This window comes from Phyllobates terribilis, unplaced genomic scaffold (genome assembly GCF_046119375.1).
Source record: "Phyllobates terribilis strain yellow unplaced genomic scaffold, ASM4611937v1 Scaffold_33__1_contigs__length_13283291, whole genome shotgun sequence".
In the NCBI taxonomy this organism is placed as follows: Eukaryota; Metazoa; Chordata; class Amphibia; order Anura; family Dendrobatidae; genus Phyllobates; species Phyllobates terribilis.
Window position 1 is genome coordinate 2,511,716 of NW_027362793.1, and position 19,359 is coordinate 2,531,074.

The following is a 19,359-nucleotide window of genomic DNA, read 5'->3' on the forward strand; positions in this document are numbered from 1 at the left end:
GCTACTTGAGAGTACGCAATGACAGGTGAAGGGCAGGAGGCATCTTCGCATGCACCATGGACAGGGGATTGGCTTGCATGCACAATAGCGGAAGAAGCAATGGTGCCACCTGCAGACACTGTTCCTGGACACTGGGGTTCGGCCCACAAAGACGGGTGCTTTGCTGCCATGTGCCTGATCATGCTGGTGGTGGTTAGGCTGGTCGTTTTGCCACCCCTGCTGATGCTGGCCTGGCATGTGGTGCAAATGGCCTTTTTGGGGTTATCGACAGAGTCTTTAAAAAACAACCAGACTCGGGAAGACCTAACAGTTGTACTGGCAAATTCCTTTGTGTTGGTGTTACAAGGAATGGTTGCCTGCCTTCTGTGTGCGGCCACCACACTAATTCTTCCTGCCTGTTGGGGTGCTCTGCCTCCCTCCCCCTGTGTGCTGCTGTCCTCGCTCTGCATGTCCTCCTGCCAGGTTGGGTCAGTTACTATATCATCCACCACCTCGTCTTCCACTTCTGCACCCTGGTCCTCCTCCTGACTTTGTGGCAATTGTGTCTCATTATCGTCCACCTCTTGTAACACATTCCCACCGTCGCCTTCATGTGACCGTGGCTACTTAAATATCTGGGCATCGCTAAACGCGATCTCCTCTTGCTCCGCTTCAAGTGGACCGGGCGATGGGCCCGAAACTATAAATGGAAAATTGAACAGCTCTTCAGAGTGTCCAAGTGTGGGATCAGTTGTCTCCGGGCACTCGGCATGGTGGGAGGAAGGAGGATCAGGGTGAGGAATATTTGGTCCAGACTCTCGGCTACTGAGACTTGACCGTGTGGAAGACAGGGTGGTGGTGGTGGTGGTGGTGGCTAAGTGACTGGAAGCATTATCCGCTTTCCAACCAACAACCTTTTGACACTGCTCTGGGTTCAATAGTGGTGTGCTCTGGTCACCTAGGAATTAGGACAGGAAGGTCAAGCGAGAAGATGTGGGTGTTTGTTGTGGCACAATTTCAGCTTGCCCACGGCCTTGTCCTCGACCTCTGCATGTACCATCACCATCCCTTGCCACGTGCCTTGCCCATTTTAAATGGAGTACAGTATCTTCCACGCTCACTACAAATTACTGAGTTTGGAGCGAACTTATATGTGGTCCGTGTGACGGAGAAAACAGAGTTTTAAATACCTGGCCTGTAGGTAAGTATTTTAAACAGCAAACTGAACAGCAAACTGGTGTGAATTGCTTCACTGACACACTGAAGGAAATTTTTAATGGAGGCCAGAAATGGCAGTATTTTCTGACAACATATATGTGAGCCGTTTAACGGAGAAAACAGAGTTTTAAATAGCTGGATTTCTAGCGCTGTAATATGGAAAGTACCTGGCTGTATTCTGCAGTGCCAACAAGCAAATGGCGCAGAAAAACGGTGTTCTCTGGATTGCTTTTTAAGCAAATAATGAGGATTAAGATCCAAAAAAAGTATTCCTGGCCCCTGAGACCAGGGCCTTTGTATAGAAATATCTAACAGCAGCAGAAGGCAGAATTTGAATGGAGCCTCTTGTTCTATATGCACTGCAGTCTGCTATATACACTGCCTGCCTATATACCCTGCCTGCCTGAGATCTCTGCAGATGGATTAGTTAGTCCTCAAAAGGACTGTTTGTTAAGATGGATATGTGTAATGTACGTTTTTTCTCCCTACACTACCTAATACACAGACAAATCTCTCCCTAATACAGCAGCACCTCTACCTACTCTGCCTGATTCTGGAGTGACTGTGACGAGCTCAGCGGCGAAAGGTCTGATATTGACCTGATGATGCTGTGCGGCCATCCAATCACTGTACTGCCACAACCACCATGGCTGCGGCATTACATTGAGTGGCAGGCAATCCTTGCATGTTGATTGGCACTCTAAAGAGTGCCAAACATGCAGGGAGGGGACCCGAGCTCCTGCCGAGCTACCCCGGAAATACTCGGCGAGCGCTGAGCATCTCGAGCAGTGAGATGCTCGGGTGAGCACTGAGCAGTAGCAAGCATGCTCGCTCATCACTACTCCTGATACATCTGAGGTGGGATCTGTCGATACCTCTCTTGAATGGAAGCAGCACTCCCTGTAGGTATTTTGTGCTGAATTTCCTGGGTACAGCTAAATGTCCTGGGTCATCTTCATGCTGCGCAAATACTCCCTGATACCACTGTAGTAACTGCTAAACCTGCCTGACTTGGCCTGCTGAGAACTCAGTGAGGTTAGCCTCCATTTTCTCTAAGAGATGGCGTCCAGCCAGTGGTTCTCTCCATTCTCTTGACTGTTGAGTGACACCTCTAGAGTCCACGGTTCTCCTTTCACAGGTGTCAGTCCTATAGTGTCAGCTCTGGTGAGGTCCTCCGGCATTATACAAACTCGAGCCACCTCTTGTCGGGGCGATAACTATAAACTTGCTCCGCTTAGGTTGAGGCAGCGTACGGGCACCCGCCCCTTAAGCATGGTGGCTAGGGCGCGAGCAATCAAGAGTCTGGAGGGCGCCTCCTCTCCCTCTATTGTCTCAACCTGAACATCCACCCCCTCTAGGGATACATGTGCCAGTACTTGTATAGTGAGTAAAGTCTGTCCCACTGGCAGTGTCAATGTGGCTTCGGGCGGTATCGATACTTTACCGAGATACTGGGAGGCAGCGGGCAGATTCTGAATTTGGTTGACTCGTATGAGATGTTGGAATATTTTCTTGCTGGCTGGATTACGAGTGGTGCGGGTCCAATTGTTTTTGTTGGGGCCCTCGGCTAAAAACTGTCTGACCTCCTTCAGCTCATTCATGCCCAAAGACACAATAGGCCTTCCGCCTCCAGACCCCGTGGTCAAAACTATCCCTTTTCAACCAAGATCCTTTCCGCATGCCCGGACAGTCATCCATACTAGTCCCGCTACTGGAATAGATAATTGATTAGCAGCCACCAGTCAGACAGTGGGTTCTTTCCAGGAGCGAGCAACTTCAGGGAAATGATTTTGGAAATACGCCTCAGGCATAGTGGTCACCTGAGACCTTGTGTCCATTAAACAACGAATCCGTCACCCATTAAATTCAGCCCAGATGATGGGCCTCTCGGAGACAATGTCCTCAAAACTCTCCCTTCCACTCTCTGAATCTCAGAACCCTACGGTATGCTCCACGACCGTGGGGCGCCTTAGTTTAATGGCTGCCCTCATCTTCTCCTTTCTCGATTTGGACATTCTTTGGAGATATGTCCTTTATCTCCACAGGTCGAACACTCTGGCCCTCGCTCCTCTGATGGGCTGGGTATATGACGTGATGTACGGTAGGAACACTTCTCTTGCTCTGACCTCCATCCACGTGGGGCTGTGCGGTCTGTCAATGAGAGGGTCGTGGCGGTCCCCTTAATATAGTGCAGCTCACCTCGGATATCCCGGATCTCTTGACATATCTCCAGTACCCAGGCGGGTTCTTTGTGGGTTAATTCAGGAGTAGTCACTTCAGAGCTCCGGACTGTGGCCTCGAGAACAGGAACCTCTTTCTCCAGGACCCTGGCTTCGGCCCCGACCTCCAGGAAGCCCAGATCAGGACTCATATGCAGTCACTCCTTTAGAATTAATCTCAGGGAGGGGTCCTTCAGGTCAGCAATCAGTTGGTCCCATAACACTTTGTCTAATGGCCCTAGTCCTCGGTTCTCATCTCGAGCCTTCTTGATGATATGGGCCATCTCTTCTTGTAATGCATTAACATATTGGTTTATGGTCTCATTTTCCCCTTCGACCCGCTGAAACAGCCGCAGACATAAGTGTCCCAGGCCTGTGGTCTTACCGTGCATGTCATCTAACATTTTTATCACTTTCTCCACGTTATCGCGGTCCCCAGGTGAGCGGTACATCATAGTCTGCTGATTCTCTCCATCAAGGGTTAGGAGGGCCAGTTCAGCCTGTGCGAGAGTGGTCAGGGGATACATGCATAGCATACTTCTCAGTCTTTCTGCCCAGTCCCACAGCGACGAGCTGCTCCCTGTAAACTTAGGTAGGTGGCTGAGCATCGCCCCCAAGGATATATGTCCCCTGCTGGACTCGGCCGTCATCTCTGTATCTGAATGTTGCATCCTGCCGACTACACCAAATGTAAAACAGGTGCCTGGATGGAATGCACAGAGACACAAGGCGGAAACAGTCAGGGATTGCTAAAAATACTTTATATGTATAACAAGTATTATGCAAGGGGGTTAGTAACAGGGATAATAAACAACCTCTTGGAATAACAATGGGAAACAGATTCAGTGAATAAGGGTCAAGTTCTCTGCATAAATGTGATGCATCCAGTCATGGGAGTCACCAAGTGAGTTCTCTTTGCATGGCTCTAGCGGGGGTCATCCGTTATTTCCGCTAGGCCGCAAGTCTCTTCCAGATAAAGTCGATCAACTCCTGATTAGCCTCCCATACACAAAATGGCCCCCTCGCAACCTGAAATCCTAATCCCAACTGTCCCTGGTAACGTGAGTTGAAATTGGAAGTGACGGCCCTGTTCACTTGCGCGATTCATGTTGCTGGTGCGTCTCTCCTGTCGCAGTCCTCTCTCAGCTCTTCTCGGCTTGACCATCGACGGTAGTCTCTCACGCTTGGGGTGCAGGGATCCAGACCTCAGCTCTTGGCAGGCAGCATCGGGTCCCAGGAATTTACTCTGTGTGGGGCGCAGGTCCTGACTCTCAGCCACATGTGCAGGGCTCAGTGTGCTCCTGTGAGGAGTCCAGAACTTCTCAGTCGGCTTCTGACTCTGATGCAGTGCAGGCCTCTGGCTGGGGCCTGCCACGCTGGGATCTGCAGTCCCTCTGGAACACGTCTTCTCCACTCTGCAGCCTGGCGCCAAATCTCCCTGCGTCTTGGCTCGCTGGGCTTTTATATCCAGGAAATCCTTCCTGGAGGTCACCTGATCAGGTGAAGCATCTGAATCTCTTCCCCCTCCAACTCTTCTGGCATAACTTGTTACACTTTATTTCTTCTGGCCAGCAGATGGCAACCTTTTCTCATCTCTGACACATCCTTTAAGAATCCTCCTTTAATGCACTTTACTACATTCCTAGTGATTTCCATTGGTAATAGTAATAGACATGCCTGTAAAATGGTGCACACGTGGGGGCCCAATACGTAACAATATGTAATAGAAGAACTTCGCACTCTAACAATAGGAATTCAAGAGAATTTTTTTAAAAATCCTAAAAACATGATCTATTGGTGAATGATGAGGACTGAAGTTGGGGAACACTGGTGAAGGAAACAGTCCAGTTCTGTCCAGACACATGGCGGCATATCCTTTGTTAATCGCTCTACTGTTTCAGTGCTGCGCTGTCTCAGGTTGTTCATATCCTGTTGCTGAGGAGGAGAACACTGAGCCCTTGATGATGAGTGTGGAGGCCAGTACAACATTGGTGATTAATCGTCTCCAGCGCAGCCTATCCAATGTTCTGGTGACGTTTCATTCAGGTATCGGAGAACATCCAATGGAAATGTGGGGGTGCACCATCCTGCTGATAGACTACGTTTGGCAGATCTTCCTCTCTCTGTGGCATAAGCCATTTCTTTAACATGCCCAGGTAGGAGTGGCCAGCGATAGTATTCTCAACAAAAAAGAAAGGACTGTAGGCTTTGTGCTTGCTCATTGTACAGAACTCATTTTCTTTGATTGAATACCTCATGTGCTCGCTTGACAATGGCACATGGTTTTTCTGAGCCTCAAAATCTAACATTGAGGCAAATGACTATCTCACTGGGGTAAAATTAACCCTTTCAGCATCATTAGTCTGAATTAAAGTTCTGGTTTCTCTTTTATGAACCTTGGCTCTACAGTTGCCCAACATTTGTTCAAGATATTAGGGTGCAGTCAGATGGCTGTACAAATCTGAGCAAGGTTGGAACCCAGTGCACGAAGTGGACTTAGGGAGAGTCACCGGCCAGTCCGTGCACTGCTTTCCGATCTCGCTCCGATTTATACGGCTGTCTAACTACACCCTCAGGATGTGGTTTGACTCCAGGGGATCCTCCCTTTCAGTTTCTAGAATCATCTGTGTTCTTGATTTGCTTTTATAAATTTTCTACATTTTATAAACTCTCTACATTTTATAAGCCCCCTACATGTTGTAAACTTCCTAAACATTATAAACTTCCTACATATGCATTATGATAAATCAGTCATTATATTTCCATTGGTATATCGTTGCTCTTGGTAAATGTTTATGAACTTTTTTATGTCTTGGCCTTTGCCAATTTTAGGCCTTTAGGACAAAGCATTTTTTTTTAATTGTCACATTCCGGGAGCCATTGTATTTTCATTTTTTTGTATTTGTAGCTGTATGAGGACTTATTTTTTTCGCAATGTCAATGGCAGCATTTCGGGATACTTATAACTCTTTAACTAACTTTTAGTAACTCTTTATGAGGAGAAATCAAAGGAAAATCCAGCAGTAGGGATGAGCAGACACGAGCTTAAAAGTTCGGCGCTCGTACTGGACTGTTACTGTCCAGTGGTAAACACCAAACACGGATTTTCCCCTGAAGTCCATTGTAATGTTCGACTTTCCGGGGGAAGTCCATTGCAGAGAGAGAAAAAGAGACAACTGTCCAAGTTCGGGTACAGTTCTGCTACCTGAACCCAACTTTGGACAAAAGTTTGGGTCCGCTCATCCCTATCTAGCATTACTTTTTTAAAATAAAAGAGCCCGTATACTGTTCTTATACATGAACAGTAGATGTAAAGGAGATTTTAAAAAATATCCGGTTGAACCTGACAAAGACCTCTTGCCGAGGTTAAAATGTGTTACTCAGTGCAAAATAATCTAGTATTATACATTCATACATTTTCTTAGTAAAAATTATTTAACAAGATCCAAGTCACCTTGTAGTTTTACACTGCTTGCCTTTATACCTTGTACTCTTTGATCAGTCAGTCATACCTGGTGGCCCTATTATCTGCCTCAACAACAGAGAATTTAGCACAGTCTCGAGCTCTCAGACTTTAGATTGGGTCCTAACTGAACTAGGAGCACCATAAGTTTTCCAAGTCTATTGGTTTGAGTGCATTCCCACCAGTCTCAAGGTCTAATCTTCAAAGACTCCATGTGGTTTCCCCCACACTCACTTCTTCCTGCTCGCAGCCACTTTATATATTCTTTGGTACTAAAGTGGTATCTAGTGGTACTATTCAAAGTGCAATAAAACACAGAAATTAACATAACCTAAAGGCATTTGTATAACCTTTGCCACAGAGGCAAGTATCTCTCTTGCATGTCACCTTCTCTCAATGTGACAACCTTTTATTTTGATGACAATTACATAATCTTTTTAGAATGGCCTTTATTAAATTTAATAAATAACACATATAAAACATAATCATTCATCAAAGACAGAGGAATTCCCAGAAATTGATGGTAAATGGTAAAAAAAATTCCAACCATCAAGTGTTACATTAAGCTAAACTTAGCGGTATATGACTTTGCTCTCCTCAGACTTTGATCCCCACCATTTTCAGTAGAGCCCTCTTTACATCTTTATTCCTTACACTGTATATTAAAGGGTTTAACATGGGAGTAATGGTGGAATACAGAATAGAAAGGGTCAGTTCGAAGACCCGGGGATCTTTTAATGGTGGCATTATATACACGGACATCCATGTGCCATAGAACATGCTGAGGACTATGAGGTGGGACGAGCAGGTGGAGAAAGCCTTTCTTCTCCCATCACTAGATTTAATATGTAAGATAACAATGATGACCTTAATATAAGATAATATACTACACAAAAAGGGGCCAAAGCCAAAAAGTACAGCTTCCATGTAGGTGAACAGCTGGAACCCAGCATTGGGACAGGAGATTTTAGCAAATGCTTTGAATTCACAGAAGAATTGAGGGACTGTATTAGTATACAGACAGATCTTGGATGATGTTAAGGTTGCGAAAGCTGAATTTAAACAACCAATAACCCATGCAACTATCATGAGCAGGATACAGTTCTTCTTATTCAGCATACGATGATAATGTAGAGGTTTACAGATGGCGACATATCGATCATAAACCATAATGAAGAGCAGTAGGTCCTCCGTAGTAGCCACATGTAGGAAGAAGTACATCTGGATGAAGCATTGGGTGAAAGATAAGGTGTAGTCACAACTCAGGAACATGTGAACCAAATTAGGAGCTGTGGTGGTTGTATAGCAAAGGTCGACGATGGATAAATTACATAGGAATAGATACATAGGGGTGTGTAAGCGTTGATCTCTATATACTACCAGAATGGTGGACGAATTAGCAAGTACTCCAATGAGATAAACCAGAACAAAGAAAAAAGATAAAAAAGGCTTATTGTCCTCATGTGTGGTAAACGTCAAAATAAAGAAATTATATGTGAAATTCTCCATCATGATGACATTACACTGAAAAACACGAGTAGAAGGGGTCCTAAAATGTTATTGTGCATTTTTAGAATTTTTCGCTTATTATCTACAAGAGCCTTCAGAGACAAGATATCCAGTGTAGACTGTTGGTGACTATGGGCCCTTATGTAACAATGGACCAATTGTCTATCTTACCGCTGGTTCTAAATCATTAAGCATACTTACTCAGTCTGCAAAAGGCTCTACAAACCTAGATGACCCTGGTATCTGTCCAGATCTGCCTCATACTGACACCTACCCTGGGCAAAATAATAGTTAAAAAAGAGTTTTGTTCACTGTCGTTGATTGAAAAGTCAGTTGATGGAAAATTTGGGAAAAATTTGAACAATTCAGCTTAAAGCCATTAACTGGGATTTTTCTTCATTAATTTCCAAGTATAGGAATAGTCATCAAAACTGGACAATCGAAGAGAAAGCAATTGCCAGCACTTGATGTTCTGCATGAAAATCAATCTTCTATTGGAAAAGCCACGTAAACTATAGCTTGCTGATGCATTTCTATACTAGCCCACTCTTAGTCATGGAGCCACCTCGTTATTTTTTATGTGGTTTCTCCAGTGAAGATGATTGACTTCAAGATGAACGTAGAATATCAGCATTTTAATTTTGAGGCTTTAAAGACCAACTTTCCTACTTCTCCTACTTGACCCAGTATGAGTTTATGGGTTATGTATGACCTGTATCATTGCATGTGTTACCTGCAGTAAAATGTATCACAGCCGTGTCTTGTAATGTGCCCTACAGATGTCTAATCACCACATGTCCTGGATAGGTTTACAAACCCCGGAAATGAAGAAGAAGGTACCTCTTCATACTACAAGCAGAGTCCTTGGAAACCATGTTAAAAATTGATATTCTGAAACTATAAACCCTTTTAGTATAGATAGGAAATATTCATCCTGGAGTTCACTTCAATGAAGCCAACAACTTTTATCCCTTCCTCTTAAGGCCACTAAAAATATTATTACATTTTTTAATAGTTTGTGGAACTATTTTTAAGGTCCAGAGAAGAACCCAGAAGAAACCATAAAAAGTGGACATATGGGTAAAATAGAAAGTCTTTAAGAAGAAGATCTCTACAGTTACATTTTAACTCTTTCCCTTCTTTCTTTCTGGTGCAATGTTAAGAAAAACATTTTTCAAAAGTCTAAGAAAAACCTTTACTGAAAATAAGGTCACCATTCCTGGCAGCTCTAGTGGGAATCATGGTACTTATGGTTATTATCAGATCATGGCAGATGCCTTATCACTTGATTGCAATAAAAATACTGTTGAGATGAGATATAATTTCCTCCACACGTTAATAATTTTTCAAATTTTTCGATTCTTGACTGAAGTGGTAGAAGACTCGCGGGCATCAGCTCATCTTACCTCTGGCTTGCGGCAGCCTAATTGATAATTTTCCTAGTGTTATGGGCAGATTTTATATTCACAATGGTTTAACACCTGATGTCACTTTCTCTCCATGGACAATTACCAATAATTCCGGAATTAGAATTTTTCAGTCAATTCTCCCATTACAATAACGGACAAAAATAATTATTGTAACACATTTGGGATAAGAAATAGATTTTGTTAACCATACAGTGTTTGTACATTATGTTTGTATTAATATAAAGATTTTGAAAATTGAGACCTGCAATATTAATTTAATATAATCATGACATTTGCCATGAAAAGCACAGAATATGGTACTTTGTATTATTCTCCATATGTAACAGGTTTCTCTGAGATCATCAGAGCTTTTTTGCTGAGCAATCTTTTAAGATACTTGCTAATATTTAGTATTTTAAAGAAAATACGAAAAAAATTCTAGAAATTTCAAAGAGGGGATATCTAAATATTTAAATAATAACTAAACTTTTATTCATGTTTAGTTATTGATCAGCCATTGCATAGTTATGAATCTTTGAAGTATACTCCATTTTCTTATTTTGCTTCCTTTCTCTCAAACAGCATGCTGAAAGTGCTGTTTTAACTGTCTTGTTCCCTTCTGGGAAGGCCTATCCAGCCGGATTAAAGATGAACTCGCCAGTCAGGACATTCCTACCTCCCTGGATGACTTAGTAACACTTTCCACCCGGATTGACATCCGGTTCCAGGAGAGTAGCAAAGAGGTCACCCGTGTGAGGAGGTTTCCCCGCCTTGCTCCTACTTTCCAGAGACCCGTCTCTTCCTCTGTAACTCCCCGGGCTCACTCGCCAGAGCCCATGCAGCTCGACCAGACCAAGATGGTCAAAACCCGTCAAGAGTCACGCCGTGCCGAGGGGAGCTGTTTCTACGGTGGCAGTAAGGAGCACCGGATCCGTTCCTGCCCGGAGAGGCCGGGAAACGCCAGTGTCTAGGATCGCTCAGAGAGGTCGTCCTAGACAAAAGTAAACCCCCTCCATCTCTAATGCTGTCGGTCTCTGTCATCTGCGGGGAGAACCGCTACTTTGAACTAGCTCAACTCGATTCTGGAGCTGCCGGAAACCTCATTTCCCAGTCCCTGTTAGAGAAATACCGCATTCCCACTAAACCTTTGGCTGAACCCTTATCTGTCGTCTCCGTGGATGGAGGGCTCTTACCACTAACCATCCAACTCATCACCGAACCCATGACTCTGCAGGTGGGAATGCTGCACTCTGAGAGGATCTTCTTCCATGTTCTACCTGGACTCTCTCACACCCTTTTGTTAGGCCTTCCTTGGCTCCTGAGACATGCACCCATGCTGAATTGGCAGACCGGAGAGGTCCTTCGCTGGGGGCAGGACTGTCATAAGACTTGTTTAGTTCCTGTTCATCCTGCTCATCCTTCTCCTACTCCCGCCAATCTACCCGGCCTACTGGCTCCTTATTGGTCTTATGCTGATGTTTTCAACAAGAAAGAAGCAGAGACATTACCTCCCCATAGACCATACGATTGCCCAATCGACCTGGAACCCGGCGCTACTCCACCCCATGGGCGTATTTACCCGTTGTCCGCTGCCGAGACCCGGGCCATGTCTGAATATATCGAGGAAAATCTGGCCCGGGGATTTATCCGGAAATCTACCTCCCCGGTGGGAGCAGGCTTCTTCTTCGTTAAAAAGAAGGATGGCTCACTCCGTCCCTGTATAGACTATAGAGGTCTTAACCAGATCACGGTGAAGAATAAATACCCCCTTCCGCTCATTTCTGAATTATTTGACCGTCTGAGGGGTGCCAGAATCTTCACCAAGCTGGATCTCCGTGGGGCGTATAACTTGGTCCGTATCCGCCAGGGGGATGAATGGAAGACGGAATTCAACACCCGGGATGGCCACTATGAATATCTCGTAATGCCCTTCGGCCTCTGTAATTCTCCCGCCATCTTTCAAGAGTTGGTCAATGACATCTTCCGTGACCTTCTCGCGTGGGTCCCTCCAGCACTCCTGTCTCTGTTGGTGAAGCGGCGTCCCTGCCCCATGTCAGACAGGGACACCGTCTCTCCCGCCCCTGGGCTCCTGGCGCGGCTTCTCCCTGCGCTCCGTTCCCTGCTGTGGCCGGCGCGCCTTGCTCCTCCAGCAGAGTGCTTAGGGCATGCGCGCGCGCACTCCCCCCCTCTTAAAGGGACAGCGCGCATCTTCCTAAAGAGTCCCCGGCCAATGGCCAGAAGACTTCCCACATTTAAGGCACCTCCTCCAAAATGGAGGTGCCCGAGCAAAGTTGTTTGCACTGTGTCTTACCTGTGCTTCAGCCCTCAGGTTCCCCTGCTAGCCTGACTTCTCGTCCTGCCTGCCAGCCTGTTATCCGCTAATTACCTGCCTGTTACCTGCCTCGTCTGTCAGACCGCTCACCTGGGAGCATCCACCAGTTACCTGCCTGTTACCTGTCTCGTCTGTCAGACCGCTCACCTGGGAGCATCCACCAGCTACCTGCCTGTTACCTGTCTCGTCTGTCTGCCTGCTCACCTGGGAGCGTCCACCAGTTACCTGCCTGTTACCTGCTGTGTCCATCAGCCCGCTCAGCTGGGAGCGTCCACCAGTTACCAGCCTGTTACCTGCTGTGTCCGTCAGCCCACTCACCTGGGAGCGCCCACCAGTTACCTGTCAGTTACCCGCCTCGTCTGTCTGTCCGCTCACCTGGGAGCACCTGCTTGCTTTCTGCCAGCCTGCCTGGAGACCCTGCCGTCACTTGCTGTGACCACCTTCCTGGTAAAAATAAAGACTGCTACTTGCCCTGCTTTCTCGAACTGTGACCTCCTGTCAGCTACCAGAGACTTCCGCCTGCTTGCTGTGTCCATCCACCATACCAGTCAGTCCCAGCCCTCTGACCCGTGGGAGCCACCTGCTCTCTTACAAGGTCATCCCCAGAGTAGCACCTGGTCCCTCTGCCCGGATCCTCCCTGGTCACGGTGTCGTTAGCTGCCGTACGACCAGGGTCGGTTCGGGTGGATATTTAGTCATGCCCCTCTGGGTCCCTCCTTGCACCTCGGCACAGAGGTTCCACCACCCGGACCCGTAACAAGAGAACTGTCTGAGGACTTGAGAACCAAAATTGTTGAAAAGTATCAACAATCTCAAGTCCATCTCCAGAAATCTTGATGCTCTGTTGTCCATGGTGCGCAACATAGTGAAGAATTTTACAACCCATGGTACTGTAGCTAATCCTCCTGGATATGCACGACAGAGAAAAATTGATGAAAATTTGCAACGCAGAATAATCCATATGGTGGATAAGCAGCCCAAATCAAGTTCAAAGAAATTCAAGCTGTCCTGCAGGCTCAGGGTGCATCAGTGTCAGTGCGAACTATCTGTCGTCATTTGAATGAAATGAAACGCTATGGCATTAGACCCACGAGGACCCCACCGCTGACACAGAGACATAAAAAAGCTAGACTATAGTTTGCCAAAATATACATGAGTAAGCCAAAATCCTTCTGGAAAAGAGACTTGTGGACAGATGAGACCAAGATCATTCTACTGTTTACCAAAAACAGAAAGAGGCCTACAAAGAAAAGAACACAATACCTACAGTAAAATATGGTGGAGGGTCAAAGATGTTTTGGGGTTTTTCTGCTTCCTCTGTCACTGGGTGCCTTGAATGTGTGCAAGGCATCATGAAATCTAAAGATTACCAATGGATTTTGGGTTGCAATGTAGTGCCTAGTGTCAAAAAGCTGGGTTTGCATCCTAGGTCATGGGTCTTCCAGCAGAACAATTACCTCAAACATACTTCAAGAAGCCCCCAGAAATACATGTAAACAACGCGCTGGAGAGTATTGAAGTGGCCATCAATGAGTCCGGATATAATTCCCATTGATCACCTGTGGAGAGATCTTAAAATTGCTGTTGGGAGAAGGCACCTTCAAATATTAGAGACCTGGAGAAGTTTGCAAAAGAAAAGTGGTACAAAATTCCTGTTGAGAGATGTAAGAAGCTTGTAGATGGTTATTGGAAGTGATTGATTGCAGTTATTTATTCCAAAGGGTGTGCAACCCAATATTAAGTTGAGGGTGCCAACAATTTTGTCCAGCCCATTTTTGGGGTTTTGTGTGAAATTATGTCCAATTTGCATTTTTTCTCTGTTTTTTGTGTGTTCCAATACACACAAAGGAAAAAAAATGTGTATATCAAAACATATGTTATTGCAATAATTTTCTGGGAGAAATACTTCATTTTCTGGAGCACCTACAAGGGTGCCAATACCTTCGGCCGTGACTGTATATATACATACAGTTAGGTCCATATATATTTGTACAGAGACAACATTTTTCTAATTTTGGTTCTAGACATTACCACAATGAATTTTAAACAAAACAACTCAGATGCAGTTGAAGTTCAGACATTCAGCTTTCATTTGAGGGTATCCACATTAAAATTGGATGAATGTTTAGGAGTTTCAGCTACTTAACATGTGCCATCCTGTTTTTAAAGGGACCAAAAGTAATTGGACAGATTATATAATTGTTAATAAAATGTTCATTTCTAGTACTTGGTTGAAAACCCTTTGTTGGCAATGACTGCCTGAAGTCTTGAACTTATGGACATCACCAGACGCTGTGTTTCCTCCTTTTTGATGCTCTGCCAGGCCTTCACTGTGGTGGTTTTCAGTTGCTGTTTGTTTGTGGGCCTTTATGTCTGAAGTTTAGTCTTTAACAAGTGAAATGCATGCTCAATTGGGTTGAGATCAGGTGACTGACTTGGCCATTCAAGAATATTCCACTTCTTTGCTTTAATAAACTCCTGGGTTGCTTTGGCTTTATGTTTTGGGTCATTGTCCATCTGTAGTATGAAATGACGACCAATCAGTTTGGCTGCATTTGGCTGGATCTGAGCACACAGTATGGCTCTGAATACATCAGAATTCATTTGGCTGCTTCTGTCCTGTGTCACATCATCAATAAACACTAGTGACCCAGTGCCACTGGCAGCCATGCATGCCCAAGCCATCACACTGCCTCCGCCATGTTTTACAGATGATGTGGTATGCTTTGGATCATGAGCTGTACCACACCTTCACCATACTTTTCTCTTTCCATCATTCTGGTAGAGGTTGATCTTGGTTTCATCTGTCCAAAGAATGTTCTTCCAGAACTGTGATGGCTTTTTTAGATGATTTTTAGCAAAGTCCAGACTAGCCTTTTTATTCTTGATGCTTTTGAGTGGCTTGCACCGTGCAGTGAACCCTCTGTATTTACTTTCATGCAGTCTTCTCTTTATGGTAGATTTGGATATTGATATGCCTATCTCCTGGAGAGTGTTGTGCACTTGGTTGGCTGTTGTGAAGGGGTTTCTCTTCACCATGGAGATTATTCTGTGATCATCCACCACTGTTGTCTGGCGCCCAGGTCTTTTCGCATTGATGAGTTCACCAGTGTTTTCTTTCTTTCTCAGGATGTACCAAACTGTAGATTTTGCCACTCCTAATATTGTAGCAATTTCTCGGATGTTTTTTTTTCTGTTTTTGCAGCTTAAGGATGGCTTGTTTCACCTGCATGGAGAGCTCCTTTGACCGCATGTTTACTTCACAGCAAAACCTTCCAAATGCAAGCACCACACCTCCAGGCCTTTTATCTGCTTAATTGAGAATGACATAACGAAGGGATTGCCCACACCTGTCCATGAAATAGCCATGGAATCAATTGTCCATTTACTTTTGGTCCCTTTAAAAACAGGGTGTCACATGTTAAGGAGCTGAAACTCCTAAACCCTTCATCCAATTTTAATGTGGATACCCTCAAATGAAAGCTGAAAGTCTGAACTTCAACTGCATCTGAATTGTTTTGTTTAAAATTCATTGTGGTAATGTCTAGAACCAAAATTAGAAAAATGTTGTCTCTGTCCAAATATATATGGACCTAACTGTATGTCTATGTACATATATATGTATATACACAGAGGTCAGAAAAAGTGTTTGCCCCCTTCTTGATTTCTTATTCCTTTGCATGTTTGTCACACTTAAATGTTTCTGATGACAAAACAAATTTAAATATTAGACTAAGATAACACTAGTAAACACAAAATGCAGTTTTAAAATTAAGGTCTTTATTATTAAGGGAAAAATAAATCTAAACCTACAGGGCGCTATTTGAAAAAGTGAATGCCCTCTTAACCTAATAACTTGCTGGTCCACCCTTAGCAGCAGCAACTGCAATCAAGCATTTGCGCTAACTGGTAAAGAGTCTTTAACAACGCTCTGCAGGAATTTTGGTGACTCATCTTTGCAAAATTGTTGTAATTCAGCCACATTGGAGGGTTTTCGAGAATGAACCACCTTTTTAAGATCATGCCACAGCAACTCAATCAGATTAAGGTCTGGAATTTGACTAGGCCACTCCAAAGTCTTAATTTTGTTTTTCTTAAGCCACTCAGAGGTGGGTTTGCTGGTGTGTTTTGGATCATTGTCCTGCTCCATTACCCAAGTGCGCTTCAGGTTGAGGTCACGAACAGATGGCTGGACATTCTCCTCCAGGATTTTTTGATAGACAGCAGAATTCATGGTTCCATTTACCACAGCAAGTCTTCCAGGTCCTCAAGCAGCAAAACAGTCCCAGACCGGAACATTACCATCACCATATTTTACTGTTGGTATGATGTTCCTTTTCTGAATGGTGTGTTACTTCTACGCCAGATGTAATGGGACATACACATTCCCAAAAGTTCAATTTTTGTCTCATCAGTCCACAGAGTATTCTCCCAAAAGTCTTGGCAGTCATCAAAATGCTTTCTGGCAAAACTAAGACTAGCCTTTATGTTGGATCTCTGCCATGCATGCCATTTTTGCCCAGTCTCTTTCTTATGGTGCAGTTATGACCACTGACCTTAACTGAGGCAAGTGAGGACTGTAGTTGTTTGGAGGATGTTGTGGGGTCTTTTGTGACCTCTTGGAAGAGTCGTCGCTGCACTCTTGGGGTAATTTTGGTCAGCTGGCCACCCCTAGGAAGGTTCACCACTGTTCCATGTTTTTGCCATTTGTGGATAATGGCTCTCATTGTGGTTTGCTGGTGTCACAAAGCTTTAGAAATGGCTGTCAGGACTGCAAATATTTTTAATTACATTTTGGCCTCTTTCAAGATGGTGTCTTTTGTCTCATGTGCCCCTTGTCTTCCTGCTTTGTAACTCCACCCCAGCCTCTAATCAGTGCTAGAGTATTCTGCCTGTGATCTGCTCCAGGTGGTTTCCTAGTTTCCTTCTCTGCCCTGCAGACTAGTTTGGATCTTCTGTTACCTGCTCTCAGAGACTCTGCTGCATTCAGTTGTTACCAGTATTCCTCCTTCTCCTGGATGCTCCTGCTGCTACCTCTGAGCCTCAGTCTTCACCTGCATTCTGCTAACAAGTAATCTGGTTTCTGCTCTGACTCACCTGCTTTAGATAGCTGCAGAGCACGGGACTGTGCTGCACTATCAGGGACTTCCTACCCAGGCCTCAATGGAATATCTAAATATTGTATGGACTTCCTTGCATGGACTTGATAAGGACTTCCTTGCTTTCTAGCATCCTCTAGTGTGAATTGTGCTTTACAGATTGCTTTGCTGATTACATTTAGAGCACGAGACTCTGCTGCATTATCTGGGACTTCCTACCCAGGCCTCCCTGGATTATATAATATATATTTTTTGGACTTGATAAAGACTTCCTTGTTTTCTAGCATCCTCTAGTGTGAACAGTGCTTTACAAACTGCTCTGCTAATTGCATTTTCCCCTGAGTGTTTATGGACTTTGTGCTTTCATCTGCACTTGTTTAAAACTCCATGAGTTTATAATATACACTTTGACACCTATAAGTTGTGTTCTGTTGTATCTTTGTTCCACGCAAAAGACTCCTGTGGTATCCATTATAATTATTACAGGATACTCTAGCCAAAAAATAAGGAGTCTGCTGGAACAATGTCTGCAGAAAGCAAATTAGAGCAGGTGTATTCCGTAATTAGATCTCTTCAGAAGGAGGTGGAAGGTCTGCAAAAGAAACTTGGAGGCATTGAACGTAATGAACAAGCATTTGGACAAACTTTACAGGATTTAAATACCCGAATTTCGGACCAGGAAAACAAACTTGCGGGCTTGGACTCCCAGTACAGACGGGCTTTCCAGGACATTAGTACTCAAATGGCGGCACAAGTGACTTTACCTTCTGGGATACCGCCACCAGCTAGCCCACCTAAGTTGCCTCCATTCAGATTTAATGGTGAACGTGACAAATTTCGTGGCTTTTTGAATCAGTGTATGCTATATTTTGATGTACATGCTGACCGCTTCCTTACTGATAGATCTAAGGTATTGTGTGTAATTATGTTGCTGACCTCATGAGCACTCGCCTGGGCGAATCCGATGATCGAGTCTCGTGACCCACGGTTAAATAATTTGGATGATTTCTTAGCCGCTATGGCATTAATGTTTGATAACCCTAACCGCCGTGCTACCGCTGAGTCTGCTTTACGCCAGGGTAAATGTTCTGTTATGGAATATGCTACTGAATTTACGAGATTAGCGGTAGAAACCAACTGGGACAGTTATGCACAATTACCTATTTTTAAGAGAGGTCTGTCTAGCATTGTAAAAGATGAATTGGCCCGCTCTGAGTCACCACAAGAGCTAGAAATGTTTATACAGCATTGTGTATGCATAGTCATACGCCTTACTGAACGTAGGCAGGAGAAATTGGCTGTATTCAAACCTATGTCTAATTTTTCCCTTCCTCCCAAAGAGCCTGCAGGTAAAACATCTCGGGAGGTAGAAGAAGCACCCATGCAAATTGATTCTGTGCAGAGGCGTGAGAGTAATGAGCGCCGGGAGCACCGCCTGCGAGAGAGGCTATGTTTCTACTGCGGCCAATCTGACCACTTTCTAATCAACTGTCCCAAGCGGCCTAACAAGGTGTTAGCAGCGGTAGGAGAGTATGATAACACTGATGATGAATCTAACATCACAGAATGTAGCCTGCCATTAAATGCTGTATTCCATTCTCTCTCTCTGACTACAACTCCCAAAGAGTTGAAGGAAAAGAACTCTCACTGTTCACTCCCTATTAAGATCCTGTGTTCAGGGCAGTGGATTTCCAGTTTTGCTATGATTGACTCTGGCGCAGGGGGCAACTTTATGGACATTACATTTGCCCAAAAACATGGTATTGAGATACAGCGAAGAGCCTCTCCAATTACCATGGAAACAGTGTATGGGTCACCTTTAATCTCCGGGCCTGTGGATCAGGAGACTGTACCTCTTAAGATTTTGTTGGAGCCTAATCATCAGGAGCAACTTTCTTTCTTGTTAATTTCTTCTCCTCATTTCCCTGTGATTTTAGGCATCCCTTGGTTGCGTTCTCAGAACCCGACTATCAACTGGGAGACCAAGGAGATTATTTTTCCGACTAGGAGCAACCCAGCGATAACTGAAGCTGTCCCTGAGTCCACGGATACAAAATCTACTGTACAGGTATTCACTTTACCTTCAGCGTATAAAGCATTCTCTGACATCTGTGACAAGAAGAAAGCAGAT

At 44.6% G+C, this 19,359-nt stretch overlaps 1 protein-coding gene across 1 annotated transcript in view; it reads right to left on the reverse strand.

The window, feature by feature from the left end:
* Nucleotides 1-7,476: 7,476 nt before the first annotated feature.
* The window catches only part of LOC141180567 (olfactory receptor 2K2-like), a 55,543-nt gene continuing 43,660 nt past the window's right edge, over nucleotides 7,477-19,359 (reverse strand). Inside the window, exon 6 of the mRNA XM_073660665.1 lies at nucleotides 7,477-8,403. Coding sequence (XP_073516766.1) covers nucleotides 7,477-8,403 — 927 coding nt within the window. The remainder of the gene's footprint in view (nucleotides 8,404-19,359) is intronic.